The sequence below is a fragment of the Strix uralensis genome, chromosome 3, assembly GCF_047716275.1.
Source record: "Strix uralensis isolate ZFMK-TIS-50842 chromosome 3, bStrUra1, whole genome shotgun sequence".
Taxonomy (NCBI): domain Eukaryota; kingdom Metazoa; phylum Chordata; class Aves; order Strigiformes; family Strigidae; genus Strix; species Strix uralensis.
In genome coordinates this window covers 85051260-85069807 of record NC_133974.1, presented here as the reverse complement: position 1 = coordinate 85069807, position 18548 = coordinate 85051260, and the positions used below count along the sequence as shown (strand labels likewise).

The 18548-nt window shown below is 38.1% G+C and overlaps 1 protein-coding gene across 2 annotated transcripts in view; it reads left to right on the top strand.

Annotated features, from left to right (window-relative positions):
• The window catches only part of ARID4B (AT-rich interaction domain 4B), a 93449-nt gene that overhangs the window by 16549 nt on the left and 58352 nt on the right, over positions 1-18548 (top strand). For both annotated transcript variants that reach the window (XM_074863158.1, XM_074863157.1), the window contains exon 3: positions 14318-14428. In XM_074863158.1, coding sequence (XP_074719259.1) covers positions 14318-14428 — 111 coding nt within the window. The remainder of the gene's footprint in view (positions 1-14317; positions 14429-18548) is intronic.

Below are 18548 nucleotides of genomic sequence, written 5' to 3'. Positions count from 1 at the left end.
ATAGTGCAGTGGATATAAAACTTAACATAAACTCGTTTTTTGAGTGCTATCCAAGTAGATTAGACTTCGAATACAAACTTGCATTTGACTTTGCATATACTTCAGTACTGAAGTGCTTTCAGCCAGTTTAAAGCCACTTCAGGGATTTAGTGGAGATGTTGGACTGAAAGCTATTTGTTAGACTCTCAGATCTCTGACTTGCATTCAGGGATGAAACCCAGTTTAGAGGATCATTTGAAGAAGAGGTAGTTAGCTTGATTATCTAGTTATTTAAAAAAAAAAAAATCAAGTAGCGCGGTAAATGTCATCTTCCTTGTCCAGCTGGGGGCTTCATACATTTAATTTTTAGAATTTGGAAAAAAAGAAGTTAGAAATCTAGAGCACGCAATGGAAAGGTAAATATAGAAAATGCTATCACATGAAATGGCGGGGAAGAGGAGAGGAATATTTTCTAGTTTTGAAATTGCTGTATTTTATGCAAGAACCTTACAAATTCTAAACAATGATTATAGAGTGCTACTTCATGTTGTAGTTTGAGGCAGACTGCCAGTTTACCCATTGATTTCTCTTCTTCTACTTTAATTATGGTGTTTGATCTTACAGTGAAATGATTCAACTCACTAAAGTGGAAGAAAACTAGTTTAGCAAAAGTAACAGAAACAAATAGCTATTTGTTGAATGGGTGAATTGAATCACTTCAGCCTTTAATCAAAGGCGTACCAGAACTGATGCAAAGGGGAGGATGGACAGGGAGAGGCATCATTCATGCAGATCTGAGTTTGGAGGGCCAGGGCCTTCCCCTTTCACACTCATGACTTGTTAATTCAACTCACAAAAGAAACATGAAAGAACACACCATTTCTTTAATTGTTGGTGGGTGATCCTGTAGCAGCACACAGCTCCTGCTCCTACCCACCCACCCCCCCATTTCAGAAATGAAGAACTACGGTTCGCAGTAGGTAGTGTCTGTCACCAACTTTGATTGTTTAAACCCATTTTATTTGTTTTATTTTTGATGGCTACATTTTTTTTGTTTTCTGCAGGTAGACAAGACATCTCAGAATATTTATCCTAGCATTCTCGGCTTCATTCCTGAAGGACTGAATTGGTTCAACCCTTTTTACTAGACTGGTTTTCTAACTTTGCATAATGATCAAAACTGCAACCTGATGATCATTCAAAGTTACCAGGAAAAAAAGTAAACGAATGTGACTTGCATTCAGAACAGTTCTGTTGGATTAGATTTCTAGCATAAAGAAGCCATGTACTTATTTTTGTACCAGTTAGGTCTTAAAGCACTGAAGTTTTTGTAAGTTTCCTGTCAGTTCTGTAGCATTCAGGGCTGTTGTGATGCTTTGCTTCTTGCTATTTATTTTGTCAGCTCATACAGATCTATACAAAACAAATTCATATTTTGATTCTTATATAGGCAGTTGTGTATTTTGGGTTGCGAATACAGCAGAAACTGTGTATGTTAGTCATTTCTCACGTAAAATCAGATTTCTTTTTCTTTAAATAGCCCCCATTTTTCTTCTTCCACTCCTGAATTTAACTAAAGGGCCTATTACATCTGTTGCTTTTAACAGATAAAGCATTATGAATATTGCCATTTCAGAAATCTAATAAGTAATGGTATTAACTACAAGCTGTGTTACCAGGTTTTTTGTAAGTACTAAGAAAAATGCATTATGAAATTCTAATCCATTATAATGGGATGCCTTTGAGGCTAGAAAAACCACAGCTGTAATAGCCACAAGATTGCAGGATTTCAGAGCAGTGAATATGAGGACAAGGCAGCCAGCTTTGGCCTAGATAATTTGTTGAGAGGAAGTGGGGACTGACTGCAACAATTGAGCTTTTAAAACTAAAGAAGGGAACAGATTGTTGCTGAGCGGAGTTGTGTACAGTGTATTTTTAAAATTAGTATTATGATAAGTAAGTTGAGCTCTAACCAGAGATGAAACCATGTGCATACTTCCTCTCTGTCTGAGACATCGCAGAAGTGCCTGGGGGTGGAAGAATGAGTTTTGACACACATCAGCACATATCAGAAGTGGTAAAGCTGGTATTTCTTTTGTTGGAGAAGTATAGAATGGTTTTCCTGATCACTTTGATTGGCTATTTAGTACACGGGGTAATTCACAGAATCTTGAAAAGCACAGATAACTCTTCAGAAGTCTTTCCTATTCTGTAGTTGCCTTTATCACAATATTTTGCTTTAATTGTGGGAGTTTCTTGTTGATTCAGAATTTGTATGTGAATACCTGTAGCTAGATTAGGTTTAGTCTGAACTACTTTGAACTTTGCTTGATCATTCTTTTAATGTGTATTTAGTAAGACTGTTGATTTAAAGCCTTGAAGAGATGGAATATTTATTTCAACCCTTATGATCTTTTCAAGTAACTAGTTACACAGAATACTAACATCCTTTTTTTAAACCTAAAAGCTCTGTTCATCCTGAAGCCATAGGCTTTTTTAATGCCCTAGACTGCAAGATTAAACAATCTTGCAATATTGCTTCTTTCCTATGCAATGAAAGAGCACTTTAGTCTGACACTTTTCGGCCAAATTTGGTGAAGGACTGTAGCTAGCCAACCTGTGGGTGTTTGTGATACTTCTCAGGACGAGTGGTGACACTGCAGAAGTCTTTTATATTATGAACATGTAGGCATGTGGTACTGGATGCTCTGGGCAGAAAGAAAATCAGTCAGGTAAGAGCACTTTATGAAGTAGGATAGAATCTGTTGGATGGTTAGCACAAGACCTATCTGCAAGCACCTATGACTCATTCAGGCATCCCATTTCCTTTAAGGTGGTTCATGTCACAGATTTGCGGTAGTCCAGATCCTCTGGAGGAGCGAGACAGGTGCTTTATTCAATAAGCCAAGATGCCCAGGACATAGAATCGAGAACTTTGCACTAGCTGCCTTTTAATCTAAGGTTTTAGTGTCTGGGGTTGAAGACAGCCAACAGGCTAAGCTGGGGAGCCATCAACAGTCAGCACACTTGCTAGAGTTTCATGGTATGGTATGTGCCACATTAACAGTTTGCTGCTATTGAAAATGGAATGTGCTGCACGCTATTTCCTCCTCCCCTGGGGGGCAGTTCTTGGGGAAAAATAGCCAAAAATAAATGGAACATGAGGCAATGTCATAGTTTTGCCAAAAAAGCCAATGTCATGCTGGAATGTTAAAGTATTATTTGATCATTGTGTGAAATAATCTGCTTCTCTCACAATCAGTTAGGCTATACCTGGTGTCCATTTTTGGGCACCAGCTTGAAGAAATACATGAGGTAATTAAATCAAACTCCAGCGGAAAGCAATTAGAAATACAGGGTGTCTTAAAGATATAGCCTGTAGGTAAAACTTGCACAATAACTTCTTTGGTGGTTTTTTGTTTGTTTGTTTGTTTTCGTCTTGTAGAGATGAGCTTACTCTTAAGGAGTTGCATCTCTTGAAAGCTGCAAAGCAGAAGCACGCTGGTGTCCATGTGTGGTATTGATAAGACAAGAAATAACAGCAGCATGGAGTTTTTAGATGAGATATTATGCAAAACTCTGTAAGCACTGGAATATGTTGTACTCAGAGAGTGTGGAATATTCACTCCTGAATTTAAGAATAGATATGACAGACATCTGTTGTGAATAATACAGCTAAAATGATCCTACTGAGAGGAGTGGCCTTGATAACCTTTTATGTGTAATTAAGTTTTTGTTTGTTTTTCCCAGGAATCTCATCCATCCTAATTGAATCTTTGATAAAGTGGTTAGATTAAGTTATTTCAGTCTCTTTGTAGGTATTTTCTAAACTAATTTTCATAGTTCTTTCTGAATGTCTTGTCCCTGGCCAGCAGTTTTACACTGAATGACTAGGGAGCATGGCAGTTAAAAATCCCCTCTCCTGTCTAAAATTTCTTGTGTTGCTGTATGACGTTAGCCATTTTATACTACCGTGCTTTTGGTAGACTGTACAGTTGGCTATCTGCTACAAACACATTTTCTCTTTAGAACCACAGTGCACACATTTAGTTCCTGAATGCCTGGATTTGTGCATAGCTTTGATGTGTAGATCGGTTGTACTTAATTTACTAAATAATCTGTCTTTAGGAGGGATTGATTCTTAATCAATAAGAAAAATAATGTATTTTACTTCAGTTTGTATTTACATATTTTTGTTTCATATTGGTTGACAGTTGCACATAGCTTTGACATTACTTTAGGTATACTCCCCCACTGTTCCCCTAGTTAGCAACAGTAGCAAAAGCCAAATCCAAAGGGTACATGTGATTATTTTTTTTTTAACCAGTGTAATTATGTAATTTAATATGTTATGATGATATATTTTTAATGTGATATTTAAAAAAGTCCTTTATATTAAATTACAGATCAGCTACAGTCATGATTTCATACAAATTACAGAATAACATTTAAATATAAATAATTAGAATTTCAGAATATAATTTTATCAATACATATTTAAACATTATAAGACTAAGAAAATAACAACTGTAATTAGTGAATTGACTTGGGTCAAGGTTTGAGAAATCTCATTCTGCTGAGGGATTTTGAAATGAGTACGTCATCCCTTTAGCTTTCCCTTTCTGTTCTAATCTAGGAATAAAAGTAAATCCTCCCCCCTTTTCCTTCACAATAATTAGTTTTGAAAGTGGTGTACTAAGTATGAAAATAAACCAAAGCAAGAACTTTTCTTTTGTATGTGCAGAAAAGGCAGTCACAGTTTATGATTTGGAGGCTTTTTTAAAATTTTTTTTAAGGTTCACTTTTTTCCAACTTGTTATGAACTTGCTTCTGAAGTTTTACGCAATAGAAAATAGTTTTAAAATTATAATAAGCAGAAGCTTAATATGCTACAATTTCAGGGAAAAAACCCTACATTCTTAGATAATGATCTGATTTTAATTTCTGTTCACCATTCTTGTTCTTGCTATCAGTTTTAGTATTTTAAAATATTATCTTCTTCTGTTAACCAAAATGTCAGTATTTTTATCAGTTATCTAGAAGAGATTTGCTGTAGAAAACAAAGAATTCCTTTCACATATATGGATTTTCCTCATCTGTGTAGTTACGCTGATTTATTTATTTATTTATTTAGAACTAACTTATTAAAAAGAAAACAATCATTGAGTTATCTTTGCCTGGAGCTAGAAATATTGCCAAAGAATTATTAAATTGTTTTAAAAACAGTGGGGTTTTTTTCTCTTGAGATTTCATTGACTGTTGATTTTTCAGACTTCACATATTAGTCACTTCATTATTTTGCTCAGGAACAGCCTGGACTAGTTTGTTTGATTAAACTATCAAATAATCTTTGTTCCAATCCATTTGGAACACAAGCATATCATTATCATATCATTCTTTTCAGTGCTTTGAAACATCCGAAGTTTTTTATAGCATAAGCAGCATCTCTAGACAGAATTGTGGCACATTTTTAAAACTGAGGCAAGTTATTCAGACCTAATAATTTCAATAATGCTCCTAAGCACTATCTGGAGCTTTTAGTTGGAAAAAGTGTTTGTCATTTGAAAGATTTAATCTAACTTATTTTCAAGTGCAAAACAGGTGTCAAGGACATCCTTTTTACTACATTATTTTACCCTCTAATAACAAACACATTATTGCTTCCTTTTTTTGACTTAAAATTCTTCATGAATACATTTTGGTTCTTGCACTAAATGCATGAAATCTGAAAGAAGTCTTTCAAATATCTGTGACTAAAAAAGAAGTCTTCAGTGAGAAGCTCCTTATTTCAAGTTGATTATTACTTTTAATCTGTACATATGTAGAAACTTACTGTTCAGACTTAGCTAGGAACATACAAAAAAAGTCTGACCATAAGTAATGAAGTTGCACCATTTGCAGTACTGAACTATAATGCTAAATAGTTTGAATATTTAGTTAAACCTTACAGAAAAATTGCAATCTGGTAGCTATGGCAATGATTGACTTCAAAAAAGATTTTATATTCAGGGGGATAAACAGCAGGAGCAGGCATTCAAAATATCTTTCCTTCATGTGGTCTTTCAGCAATACAGAACAAGAGAAGAGACCTGCAGAAGGAATTGTAAAGAACTGGCATTATTTTTATAATGATGGATCAGTAGTTCTGGGGTGTTTGATTAAATAAAACATTTTAAGAGTGATATGCTATACTGATAGAAAGAATACAGATTTCCATTCTTAGGTCTCAAAGTACTAGAGAAACATCAAATGCGTACTCGCCTTTGAGTAAGATATGCATTAGCCCCATTCTGCAGACTTGAAAGTTGGTACATGCCTGCTGGGTTGCATCGTTTTGCAGGAAGTCTGTGACCAAATCAGGAACAGAATCAGAATTCGGTGGGTTTTATTCAGTGTGGTAGGAAAAAAAAATAAATCTAAATACTATATATATATTTTTTTTAAGCATAGTCACCTTTCTGGATTTGCTGTTTTGAATAAGAAATGAGGTAATTCCAGTTTGAATGCTTGGAAATTACACTACTCAGTAAATTGATGCAGAATCAAGTTGCTTTTTGACAACAATTAGGATAGAATGACTTTTAAATCTTTTTCTTTTAAATCTTTCTCATTTTCTGAGTAAAGTAGAAATAAAATATTTTTATAACTCTGTAACCATCAACTTAGCATAGTTCCAAAACCAAAAATAATGGGATTACTAGTTCCATACAAATTCAACTTTACGCAGATAAGTAAAAATAATTAAAATCCATTTTGCATTTAAAACAGATACATTAAATAAAGGAAGTATTACCTGTGGTTACTGAATTAAACCTCTTGTTTTGGGTCACTTGGTCCTTCATGATCTTAGAACCTGTAAATCCTTTCCACATAGCTCATTTTTATTCAGAGAGGAAAATCAGCTTTTGCACCTTTTCAAGTCCTTAAGAACTTTAAATAAGCTAGGCATTCAACTGATCTAACTGAATAATTTGAAATAAAGAAAATATCCCCTTTGCACCTGTAAAGAATGCTAAAGTTACCAGAAGTTGGTTTAGTATTTCCAGGCATCTGTGCACTAGGTTCTGGTAACTTCCAAGCGGGGAGTGGGGGGCAGCGGCAGAATATATGCTGTATAATGTTTGCTTACAAGACTAGTGAGGTGTTACGTGAAACTTCCTGTAGATTTTCAAATGAAACTTGAAATAGGTTTCATTATAAGAAGCCTGCCCCCCCCCCCCCCCCCCCCCCCCCCATCAAATTTAGAAATATTCAGTTTGATCATGATGTTGCTACCATAATTTTGATTTGTGGGCAAAATGTTGATAACATTTCCTTCAGAAATTTCAAAATTGTTAGTTTTGCCTTTCTCTGAAATGTACAACAGTAACAAAACAAAAAAATCAAGCCAAAATCTGATTTTCAGACAGAAGAAAATTTGCCCAAAGCACACTCTTACTCTTGGGCTTTCATGTAATAGGCTTTTCATGTGAAAAAAACATCACTGCCCTTCATTCTGTGTTGTAGTTTGGAAGTTTCCAGAAAAATTCCTCCTTTTTCCTGTTGCACTGTTCTTGTTTCTGGGAGGTGGAAGATTGGCTAATGGATTTACTTTTTTGAAGTTTATTTTCTGAGCTTCAATCTTTGTTTCAGATGCTGCATTTGTCTCTGAGGAGTTATGTGCCTCAGTAACATAAGGTCTGTAGAAAGGTTTTAGAAGTTTCTCATCTTTGTCGCTCTGAAAATACATGAGGAATGTATTTGAAATCAACTATATATATATTATTATCTGACAGTTGGAGTATATTAAATGTGCTATAGTAGTAGTTTTTTCCTGAAGATGTTTGCTATTACTGTAAAGTTGAGTGTCCTAACCACAGCAGGTTGAGCTGTAAGCAAAATCTTCCACTCTTACACTCAGTAATTTTCTTTATTAAGAGATTGATTCTGCAGTGTGTGGGCAGATCTCTGCTATTGGGTGGAACTTACTGCAGTTGAAAATATTTAGGGTAATAATCTTTAAGTTAAATCTCTTTGTAATTGGGGAGAAAGTTTTTTTAATGGTTTCTTCATAGTTTTTTCACCTATTTTCATGAAAATAGTTCTTCAGAACTTGTCTAGGAGATACTGGATTTATACTTGTTTTCAAAAAAGTGTTATTTTTGAAAATTGAGTCTTTTTCAAGCATTCATTGCCCCAAAAGTTTCTGAAACCCTATTGAATGACTTTGGGGTGGCTGCTAATTCTACAGTGTGGAATGGGAGTTTTAAGTCACCAGCTATGTGAAGCTTTTGTTCTTTATTAGAAGACTTAAGGATCTGGCTGTGTTTTGGGTTGAAGTAGTGGGGTATCATTTATCATTGGTGGATTTTCCTACTAATCTGTGGGATTGAAGATGACTGTAATTGGAATAGTCAAGTACGTATGTGATGGTTCTGCTTGCAGACTGGGTGCTTCCATCTTAATTTACGGAAGATGCGCAAACCATGAGAAAACACTTCCTCTGGAAGGATAACTTCAACATACCGTAGATGATAGAAAAAAGTTAGCCACTGTTCCTCTTGCTATTGTGGATGAAAAAAATAAATTGGATGTTGAGCCTTATGATGTTTCTTTTTTAAACACAACAATTAATTTGGATGCCAGGTGGGGGAAGAGGGTCTTGAATCATTAACAAGCTTTTTCTGAACCTTGGTTATTGAAAATAAATGGCTGTTAAATTTGCATTTAAAAACTAAAACCAGTCATTTCAGTAGCTGTGGGATTGTTGGGGTGTTTTTGGCTTCTTGAAAATGTTTCACTAGTTTCTTGACTCAGGAGTCTTGTAGAGTAGATAAATGCTGAATTTTGAGTGTTTAATACAAGCTGAAATCCTGGCTCTTCAAACTTTGTATATATGAAAGACAAAGGGAAGGTACAGACCCAGTTTTTTCTTTGCATATTAATCTGAAAGCAGTCCTGCAGGCTTTCCTGCTAAGCATGTTTGCTATGTTTCTAGATTGAATGCTTAATCTTGTTTTCATGTGGTTTACTTGGAACATCCTGTGTGTGGTGCAGAGGAATACAGATTAGGAGATAGAAGTAATATATTCACACACGCTGTATTAGACGTGCTTATAGGCAAGGGACAATGTAAAGCAGTTTTATCAGCTGCTGTATGGCATGACAGACTTTACAAAGGAATTTGAATATAGTAATGCAGCACAGTTGAAAGAGGAGGTGTGAGGATGATTTCATCCCACGTAGATGGAAAATATCTAAATGTCTAGAAAAACTGGAAAACTGACCTCTTTAACAGCCTTAAAAGGTATGTAAAAGCATGATGCTACCATTTTAGATTGCAGCGTTAAAATGTTTATTCCAAAGGGTGCTGGAGGGGTCTGTGTGTTTCCTCCCTCACACTTGGAAGACCAGAACTATTAATACAGATATAAATGTCCAAGTTCCGAAGATGTACAGGTTGTTTTATGATGTGGGCATCTAGCCATTTATCAGTCCTTCCAAGTATAATCAGCTCGAAGGCTGGAGCAGAACCCTTCCAGCAGCCTGCTTTGCCTGCCAAAGAAAATTCAGCCACTGAATTGGTGGAAATTGCTGACTGGTCACCTAGAGACTGCTCCTTATTTAAGTGGTAAACCAGCTTTTCAGCTGCGGCAGCCTGTGCTGCATATAGAAAATCCTGTATGTCCACAGCAGTTGTGAATTGAGATAGCGAAGGAACTATTAATCTGATTTCCATGAATAACACAATTAAGTAGTAGTAGTATGGCGGCTGCCCATGAGTTTGGATTTCCTAACGGAAAGTACAAAACTGCAGGAAGTCCTTCTCTTTTTATCCCTTCTTGCTCACCCAGGAGAACGCCAGAAATCACTGAAGTTGTGTTTTGGCTGTTGATCCAGGACACGCACCATACACGCGTTTCGGCACTGTCCGGAGGAGCTGCAGGCACAGCGGCAGCGCCGGGCCGGGCCCCGGCGGCAGCTCCGGCGGCAGCAGGGCCGGGCCGGGCCCAGCGGGGCGGCGCGGCCGGGGCGCACCGCGCTGAAGGCGCCGGCAGCGGCTTCCCGGTACCGGCTGCAGCGGCGCCCGCGCGCCCGCCGCCGCTCGGTCTTCCCCGGGCCAGGGGGGCCGAGGCGGCACCGGGCGGACCCCGGGTGTCGGGCCCTGGCGCTGCTCGGGGCGCGGTGGCGGCTCCAGCAGCGGCCGGTTCCCGGGGAGCCCTGCTGTGGCTTTGCCCGGCAATCGATTTAAGGGGACAAATTCAGCTGGGCAGCAATCCGCGCTTAATCTGCCGGAGCGCCCGGCGCCTCCGGGGAGCGCGGGTGGGCGGCAGCGCCCGGCGCTGGCTCGGGCAGCCAGAAACTTCTGGCAGCTTCCCGGCTCGGGCCCCTCCCCTTAAAGCGGCAGGGGCCGCCGCGGGCAGCCGGGCTGGCCCAGCACCTCGCGGGGGGTCCCCAGAGAGGCGCTGGTGCCGGCCTGCTCGTCCGCCGGCCCTGGTGAGCCGAGCGAAGTCACCCGGGCTCTGTTTTCCTCCGGCAGCCTTACCGGAGGTAAATCACGGAGCACCCGTCGCGGGGGAGCTGCTCGAACCGCTGGTAACGCTCAGCAGTCAGCACCCCGCTTCAGCGGGTGCTGGGGAAGGTCTCGCCCCAATCTCTTTCCAAAACGGCCCTTCCGTGCCCCCCGCTTGCTGCGCCCCGCGGGAGCGCGGCCTCCCGGGCAGCCCTCCGCCGCTTTCCCTTTGGAGCGGGATGTCCAGCTCCCGTTGTCACCCAGCGAGAGCCTGCGCCCTTCCTGGTAGCCCGACCCCAGTCATTCGAGCAAACGAAACGGTGATCCCTCGTGTAAGCGCCCGCTTGGCCGGTAGTTTCGACGAAGATCTTAAATAACAATAATTAAAAAAAAAAAGAGGCAAATCTGGAGATTACCATCAGCTTCACTTTTCCCTTTCTTCTTCCTGTGTGAGCTGAAAGATGTTTTGAGAGAGTAGAGAGACATGGAAACATAGAGAGTAAATCTGGGGTGCATACTGGAGCTGCTCTGAGAGAAAGGAGTTCATGATCTCATTATAAATGAACGATGGCTTGTGCTGGGCATACTTTTCAGTTTCCCTGGTGAGCAAAAGTTTATTGATGGTTTTATGATACGCTGCTGAAAAGGTGATTCTTATTTACAAATTATAAAGTGCAAGATTATTAAATTATTAATTTATTATGTTCCAATATAAAATGTAAATGCAAAATCAAATTATCTTGTGTTTTAAAATAAAATGAAAGCTGAGACTGCAGCCCGGAGATTTGGAGACAGCAACATATGAGACTAGTAGAGTTGTCTCAAAATGAGGTCTTCAGTAATTTTAAACTCAGAATTTTTTAGTGTAGGTAGTACAACATTGCATCCCCCTCTTCCCCTTGAAGACCGTTGCAGTGCTACTTGTTAAGATAATTTCAATATGCTTGTAATACCTTTTCCAAGATTACTGAATCATGTTCTCAGATTTTAGCTGCATTTTAACATACTGCTTTTTTTTTTTTTTTTTTTTTTCCTGGTAACTTGCACTGGAAAGCAAAGAAAGAATAAAAACAAATCCTGCCAAAGCATGTCAAAATGAAATAGGCAAAGATACATTCACTCTGAGTGCGAGGATGTCTATTAAATGACGTAAGCACAAAGCAGAGAAGGGATAACAGAAGGGTAAAAATAGCTGTATACTTATTTTTAATCTCTCTCTAATTTTGGTGGAATTCAATAAAACCTGCTTGAGAACAGGTGACTCACTGAGGGTTGGTGAAAATGACAAAGTCGTGGTAAGTATTATTTGAAATTAATGCCAGACTTTGATCATTACTGTTTACTTTTCTAGTTTGCATTCTCTGATGCATGACATCTTGCTAGTTGTTTTAACTTACCTCTTTCAGCTGATACTATCAGTCAGAATGAGGGAAGTATTTTGAAAATTTTAGTTAAGTGATTTTTTTTAAAAAAAAGTCCACATAATTTGTGTTTCAGTGGAATAATAAAATTGCAGAAAAATTTCCTATATGTATCCACTGAAGATTTCACATGGTTATTTTAAAAAGTAAAATTATTCATAGCAGTAATTAAAAAAATTCATTTCATCAGTATAAATTTTCCTCTCAAAAGCCACTCCAGTACTGTATTTTTAGTAAACATACCTGCAGTGGTAAGAAAATGGTCCATATGTTTGCTATTCTTTGAAATTATTTACAATGGTAAATATTAACTAATTCCAGTGAAAGGAGTTAGCTGTTGTAAAAGTAACTTCAGGAGATTTAGGCTAGGGATTGAAATTAACTTGTGGTGGTAACAGAAATCTGTTCTTACAGATGTTCATTCTTCAAATGAATGTTCTTTTTGGAAGAAGCTTTTAAAAATAAGCCAGAGTAGTGATAATCACTAATATTGGTGATTATAATAAGAATCTAAAATCCTGTTTTAAAGTTTGATTGTTGACTTGCCTGTTTCTCTGCCATAAACTTCCAAACAGACAAAGATCGGAGCTTCAAGTTGTCTTGGTTCCAAGTAGTGGAGACCTTTTTTTTTTTTAGTTAATATTTAGTAATAGTGAAGAAAAAGTGTTCTTTATTTTCTGTAAGTTAAACTTAACATTATGTGTTTGTCTTTGAGATAATTTGTTTGGCTGTGTAGGGAGGTATAGACTGATACTGACACAACCAGCTCTTGAAGCGTTTGTTTATAGGAGAATTCTAGCTATGTGCATCTGTGTGGACCCATCTGGGATCTGTCTGTCTTGTTAAAGTAATCTCAATACTTCGCACTTTCTTTTAAGTTTGGAAGATCAACTGGCATGAAAGACTGTCAACACTGTAGTGCTGAAAGCATTTCTTCATTGAAGAGTCAGGGAGAGCAGGAGGGATGCTCCCCTCTTGGAGCTTTACTGACTTTGCAAGAGAATGCATCGCTGCTTTCCCCTGTTCAGATTTATATCGTGTGAAGCAGCCACTACTTAGTACGCTTTGCTGAGAGTACTAAGCAAAACCAAGTTTATCACCATCTGAGTCCCTGTTTCAGCATCCTTCCAAGTGCAGTTGCAAAAGCATTGTAGCCTGCCTTGGAGGCAAGTACATTTACAGTCAGACAAGCAAGGAGGGAATGAATTTCAGAATCCCAACAGTCTTAACAGATACCTCATTAATCTCAGTTGAGTTTTATTGTTATTAAGTCTGGAATAGGAACGGGTATGTGTTCATGGATATACTACCACCAGAATAGTATATCCTACTACTCTGCATGCAGTCATGTACTGTGCATGCAGAGAGATAAAGAGAGGGAGGGATGCATTAGAGCATTCATGTTTCTGATGATCTTAACAAGTGCAGATTGATAACAGTTTTCTAGTAGTCTGAAATGTATTCTATTACCTGAAAATGAGAGGTAGACCTGAACAGAGGCAAGGTAAAAAACATCATTAATATGGAGTTAACACCTCATGTGTCTCGATAAATTTCTGAACAATCATGCACTGAGGCATTCAGGTACATACGTGTATGCCTTTACTTCTGATGTATTGGAGCTGGAAACAGCCAGTGGGAATTACCTGATGCTGAGCGCAAGCACCTTGGTATCAAGTAGTAGCTCTGAGACCTGTGAAGGAGATTATCTCTATATTCTTCCCACAAAGAGTCTGGATATGTCAGAGTTGCCTCTTCTAAGCTGTGTTTGAATCAGTAGGGGTGCAGAAACATGATGTGGGCTTAGAAAAGGGCTTAGATCTCCCTTCCTAACTCTTGTTTGGGGCTGTATGGAGGCCTGCAGCTCTTGGAAACATACCTCACTCCTGTTGCATGTCACTCTCTGTCTTCTCTCTTCTGACTCACATTCTATGAAGTGATAGTGATGTGGTTCAGATATCTGGCATCTCATCCCCCAGATTACACCGGGAGAGTTTGGGTGAGAGAAGATGGACCTCCTTTGAGGGAATAGAGTAACCTTAAGTACTTGAGGGAAATAAACACCAGCGTCTTCACAAGACTCATCAGATCTTGAGGCAATTAAAGGAGAAGTTAGAACGCTTGGTTGGCCTTCACTATTGCAGCAGGACTGGCCATCTGCTGTGTCTGCAGGTGGTGCAGAGGCTGGAGACTTACATGGTGCTGTTGCAGACAAGTGTGGTGTCAGTTTATTATATTCATGGTAGTCATTGTATGAGCTTAGTGTGGCGTTCTGTGTTTATACTGCTGTGATATACATATGTTGTCAAGTTAAGTTTTATTGGGCTGTTTTGTAATGCTCTGTCCACAAAAGCTAGCAAGACCATGACAGCTATATTGCTAGTGGCCAGTAATTAAAAACCAGTTGTTTTCCTTTCTGTTCCAGGCCATTGATGAGCCTCCCTATCTCACAGTGGGCACTGATGTGAGTGCGAAGTATAGAGGAGCCTTCTGTGAAGCCAAGATCAAGACAGCAAAAAGACTTGTCAAAGTCAAGGTATGTGGTTTTCCTGCAAAGACTGTTTTTGAGGAAAAAGTCATCAATGTTAAAAATAGCACTATATGAAACTTCTTTATAGTTTCAAGACAGCTAAGAGGCTGTCCTTTCCTTGGAGGCTGGCAGTGCAGCCTTTGAAATAACAGCTTATTTTTGTTGGGAGGGAAGGGCTTCCCCCCACTCCCACACAATTAAATATGTTCTGTTTCTTTCACTGTTTTGTCATCTCCTTGCATCCAGTATTCGTGGCCTTCAATGCCATAGGCTGACCTTAAAGTAATTGATCAAAATATGGCAAATGTAGGCTTATGTATCAGAGAGTATTACCAGAAAATAGTTAAAACTCCTCAAAGTAAGTTCAATATGGTTTCTTTTACTTCAGGAGCACAGGCCACTGCCATTTAGCATTGGCAACTAGATAATGCTTCAGGAATAAGATGAAACCCTGCTGTCTTACAACAAAGACTTGGCATATTGAGTCCTACAGAATAGTAGGCAGGGGATCTCACATAATCTTTATGATGACTAGTTAATGATTGAATGAATCAATATAAGCTCCATGCAGTACAAATAAAAATTGTGGAGAGGGAATACAAGAGATACATTTTAACATCTCTTGAAAATTCAAAGTATAATTTCTAGAAATAGAGAACAATGTTTGGGCTTGTTTTTATTATATATAGTAAGTCTACACTGCAAAATGGCCTTATATTTCTGTTTGGGTAATGTTGTCCTAAAAGCTTCTAATCTGGGAACAGGTACTATTTTTCTGCTCTGCCTCTTAACCTCATACAGAAATATAACAGCAAGGATCAAAAGCACTTACAAAAAATAAATTAGATTGTTGTTCTGCAACAGAGTTATAGTGGCAGAATATTTTTCTTATATCTACTGTAAATATAAGTGAAAATATGTGAATTGTGAGTGGTGATAACCTGTTATAAAGAGCCTCCATTATAAACTGTCATGCATTGCTTGAGTCTACCCTCATGCTATGGCTGGTTTTTAGTATGTATGAGGGAGAGAAAAAGCCCAAGTGGGCTTTTTTTCCCAAAAGCCCTAGCAGGAAGGACTGTTGTCACTTCTTTGATAATAATGTTAACTATAACAAGAAAATGTTAATCTTAAATCTGACATCTTTAAAAAGCCTTTAGAGCAAATTAGTGGTCTTTTCAGTTCATTAGTCATAACTCTTACCAGCATCAGCTGGTTTATGTTTTACAGCACCATTGAGTTTAAGCGACTAAGTATTGGTATTGAAGCTGTTAAGTATCAGTATTTAAGTATGGGAATTGTGTTGTGCCTAGATCAGTGAAATCTTAACTCCTTTCAGTTCTTTAGAGGTCTTTCAGCCCATCTTCTTAGATGTCCACTTGCACTTAAGGTTGTTCTTCATTAATAAATATTTTCTTATGGATTTATTACTTGCAGATTGGTCACTGCAATGTTTTGCAAAAAGATCTTGAAATGAAATGGAATAGATTTCCATTTGTTTGGAAATTTGTTTGTGGAGGCTGTGCCTAAAGCCCCATGGATTCATGTTTGTCTGTGTGTGTCTTAGCTGTTACTGTATAGCTTAGGGCAGTTAAGCCCCAGTACTGTTGTTGCTTTGTAATGTGATTTGTGGTTGAGGGTTTTTTTTGTGTGTGAGTGCAGTAACAGGATCTGGTTACATTGTCTTTTCTCCACCAGGAGTGTATATTTCCTAAACTTAAGTGACCCCTTAATTTTCTCTAAAAATCTTTTTAACTCTTTCTGGCACATGCAGACTTTCCCCAGTATTAGCTCTAATCAAGATTCTTGCTATCAGGTGTACTTGGTCTGGAATTTTGGTAGTTTATCTGCTGCATTTATTTACCACTTGTTTAACAGTTTCTTCTGGCCCCCATACATTTTTATGCCTAGTCTCCTTGGTCTGCTAGAACTACTAGAGGAAAAGTAAAGTCAGTTAACTTTGTAACATCAAGTTTTTAGTTTGAAGCTTTCGTTTAAGTTTTATAACTAGATCCTCTGTCAAAAAAGGAGGATGGTAACAGAATTTTTTCAATATGGAGTATGTCATCTTCAGGCAAGTGAAGTACATTTAATTGTGTCTCTTACCTATTTTCTTCTGTCAAATTCTGCTTCCTAGAATATTTTGAGGGATACCTTCCTAATAATTTTTCCATCATCAGTATAATTTAATAACCTCATTCAATATATCGCAAGTGCTATGTATTTATTATTTCAGTATCAGTAGATACTGTATCTCACAGTTTAGCAGTCTTTGGCAGGTTCTGTACATGGTACAGTATTTTATATTAACAATGTAACCGCATTACACACTTCATCATGGAAAGTAGTAAAATTTAAGATTTGCCTGGACTTCTGAAAAGTGTTGAAGGCAGTACGGCTTTGATTAAAGGGCAAGACTTTTGGTGTTAGAAGAGTGGTAGTATTGTCCCTCAAACAGGGTTCGTTACCCGGTGTGCAAAAAGCCAATCTTAGACACAGAGCCGAGATACCAGTTTATTCCATATTTGCGCAAAGATGGGTGCTAGGTGGTAATTCTACAAAGCTAGCACACTACACAAAAGAACTTTAAGGTATTTATACACTTCAGTCTACATGAGTACACATTTACTATAATGACCATTGGTTAGTTTCTTACCACTTTATCCCTCATTGGTTAGTAACATTCCTCATCTCGATTTAAAGTTACAGTGTGTTTTAATTTTTCTGTGCAAGCTTAAAGGGTGAGGGTCTTTATTCGGGCAGGGGTCTTCAGAGAGGGGATGTGATTTTTTTTACTACTATAGTGAGGATAGATCCTTCAAAGGACACTCTAATCTCTAAGCTGATTTATGGTATACAATTTTAATGAGCTTCCATATTTCAGGATCTTCTTCTTCAAGGGCAGTAGCTCCTGATTAGAAGTTCCTCACCAAATCATTGCTGACGTTTAAAGAACAGACTGACCTAACTGATACATCCTATATGTCCTTGTATTTGACGAGAAACATCTGTATGGACTACAATACGTCCTATATGTCCTTGTACTTGATGAGAAACATTTGTTTGGGCTACAGTAGTTCACTTCATCTTCATAGAATCTGTTATAGTGTTTCTTAGAGAGCTGTTTAAGCCAGTTTATTTTGGCAGTGTCTCCTAAAACAATTAGCACCATCATCCACACCCACTTGTATTTGGGCACTCTCCACCAAAGTTTCAGAAGAAACTTGTTTTCTGTGTAGGACTTTATTAAACAGAAACTAGTGAAGCATCTGCTGTATAGAACCTACCAGGACTTGTCTTTTCAGGGTGGTAAAGAAAAAGGGAAATCCAACTGAATCTAAATGGGTTGGTGATGTGCCAAATGTCTTAATCTTTTGCCTGAGACAGAAAGTATCCACACTGACAAATACTATGGGCATTAAAACTCAAGCTAACAAATACCCAGATCACTTTTCTCAGCTTCAAGAAAGGCCAGTGGTGTCACACTGAGTTTGGAGTTTGAATATTTCTGCTAATAACCAGTATTTTTTTGAATATGTATGAGTATCTCAAGAAGCAAAAACTGTTGGTATCAAAAATCTTCTTCCCAAAAAGAGTCAAAGCCCCGAGGCATCTTTAAAAAGGAAAACCATTCTGGAATACACAATAGCAATTTGCTTTGTTTATGTTTCCTCATAGTACATTGTGGCTTGCTCATGGTTTTGGATAGAGCTCCTTTTTGCTGTAAAATACATTTAAGATAATTACAGAAAGTAAATAAAAACAGATGTCTCTAAATCAGAATTGATGTACTTGATATTTCATATGAGCCAGTAGTGACCGCAGGTTTCAGATTACTTTGCATCTGAACTGAACTTTTGATTTCTAGATAAATCCCTGAAAGAAGAGGAATAAATACCTGTATCTGTCGGGCTGAAGTTCAGAAGGGTAGTCTCTGCTCAGTTAATTCTTAGCCTGAATCCTTTGTCTGACTTTCAGGTTACAAAGTATGATTTTGTCTGCTTGGTGGACAGAAAGTATTTATCATCAGTAGGTAGGATGATGCAGCTCTGAAAAAAACATATTTTCACAACAGTATGTATTGCTGTGGTTCTAACAGAAGGTGAACAAGGTGACTGTTTCATGA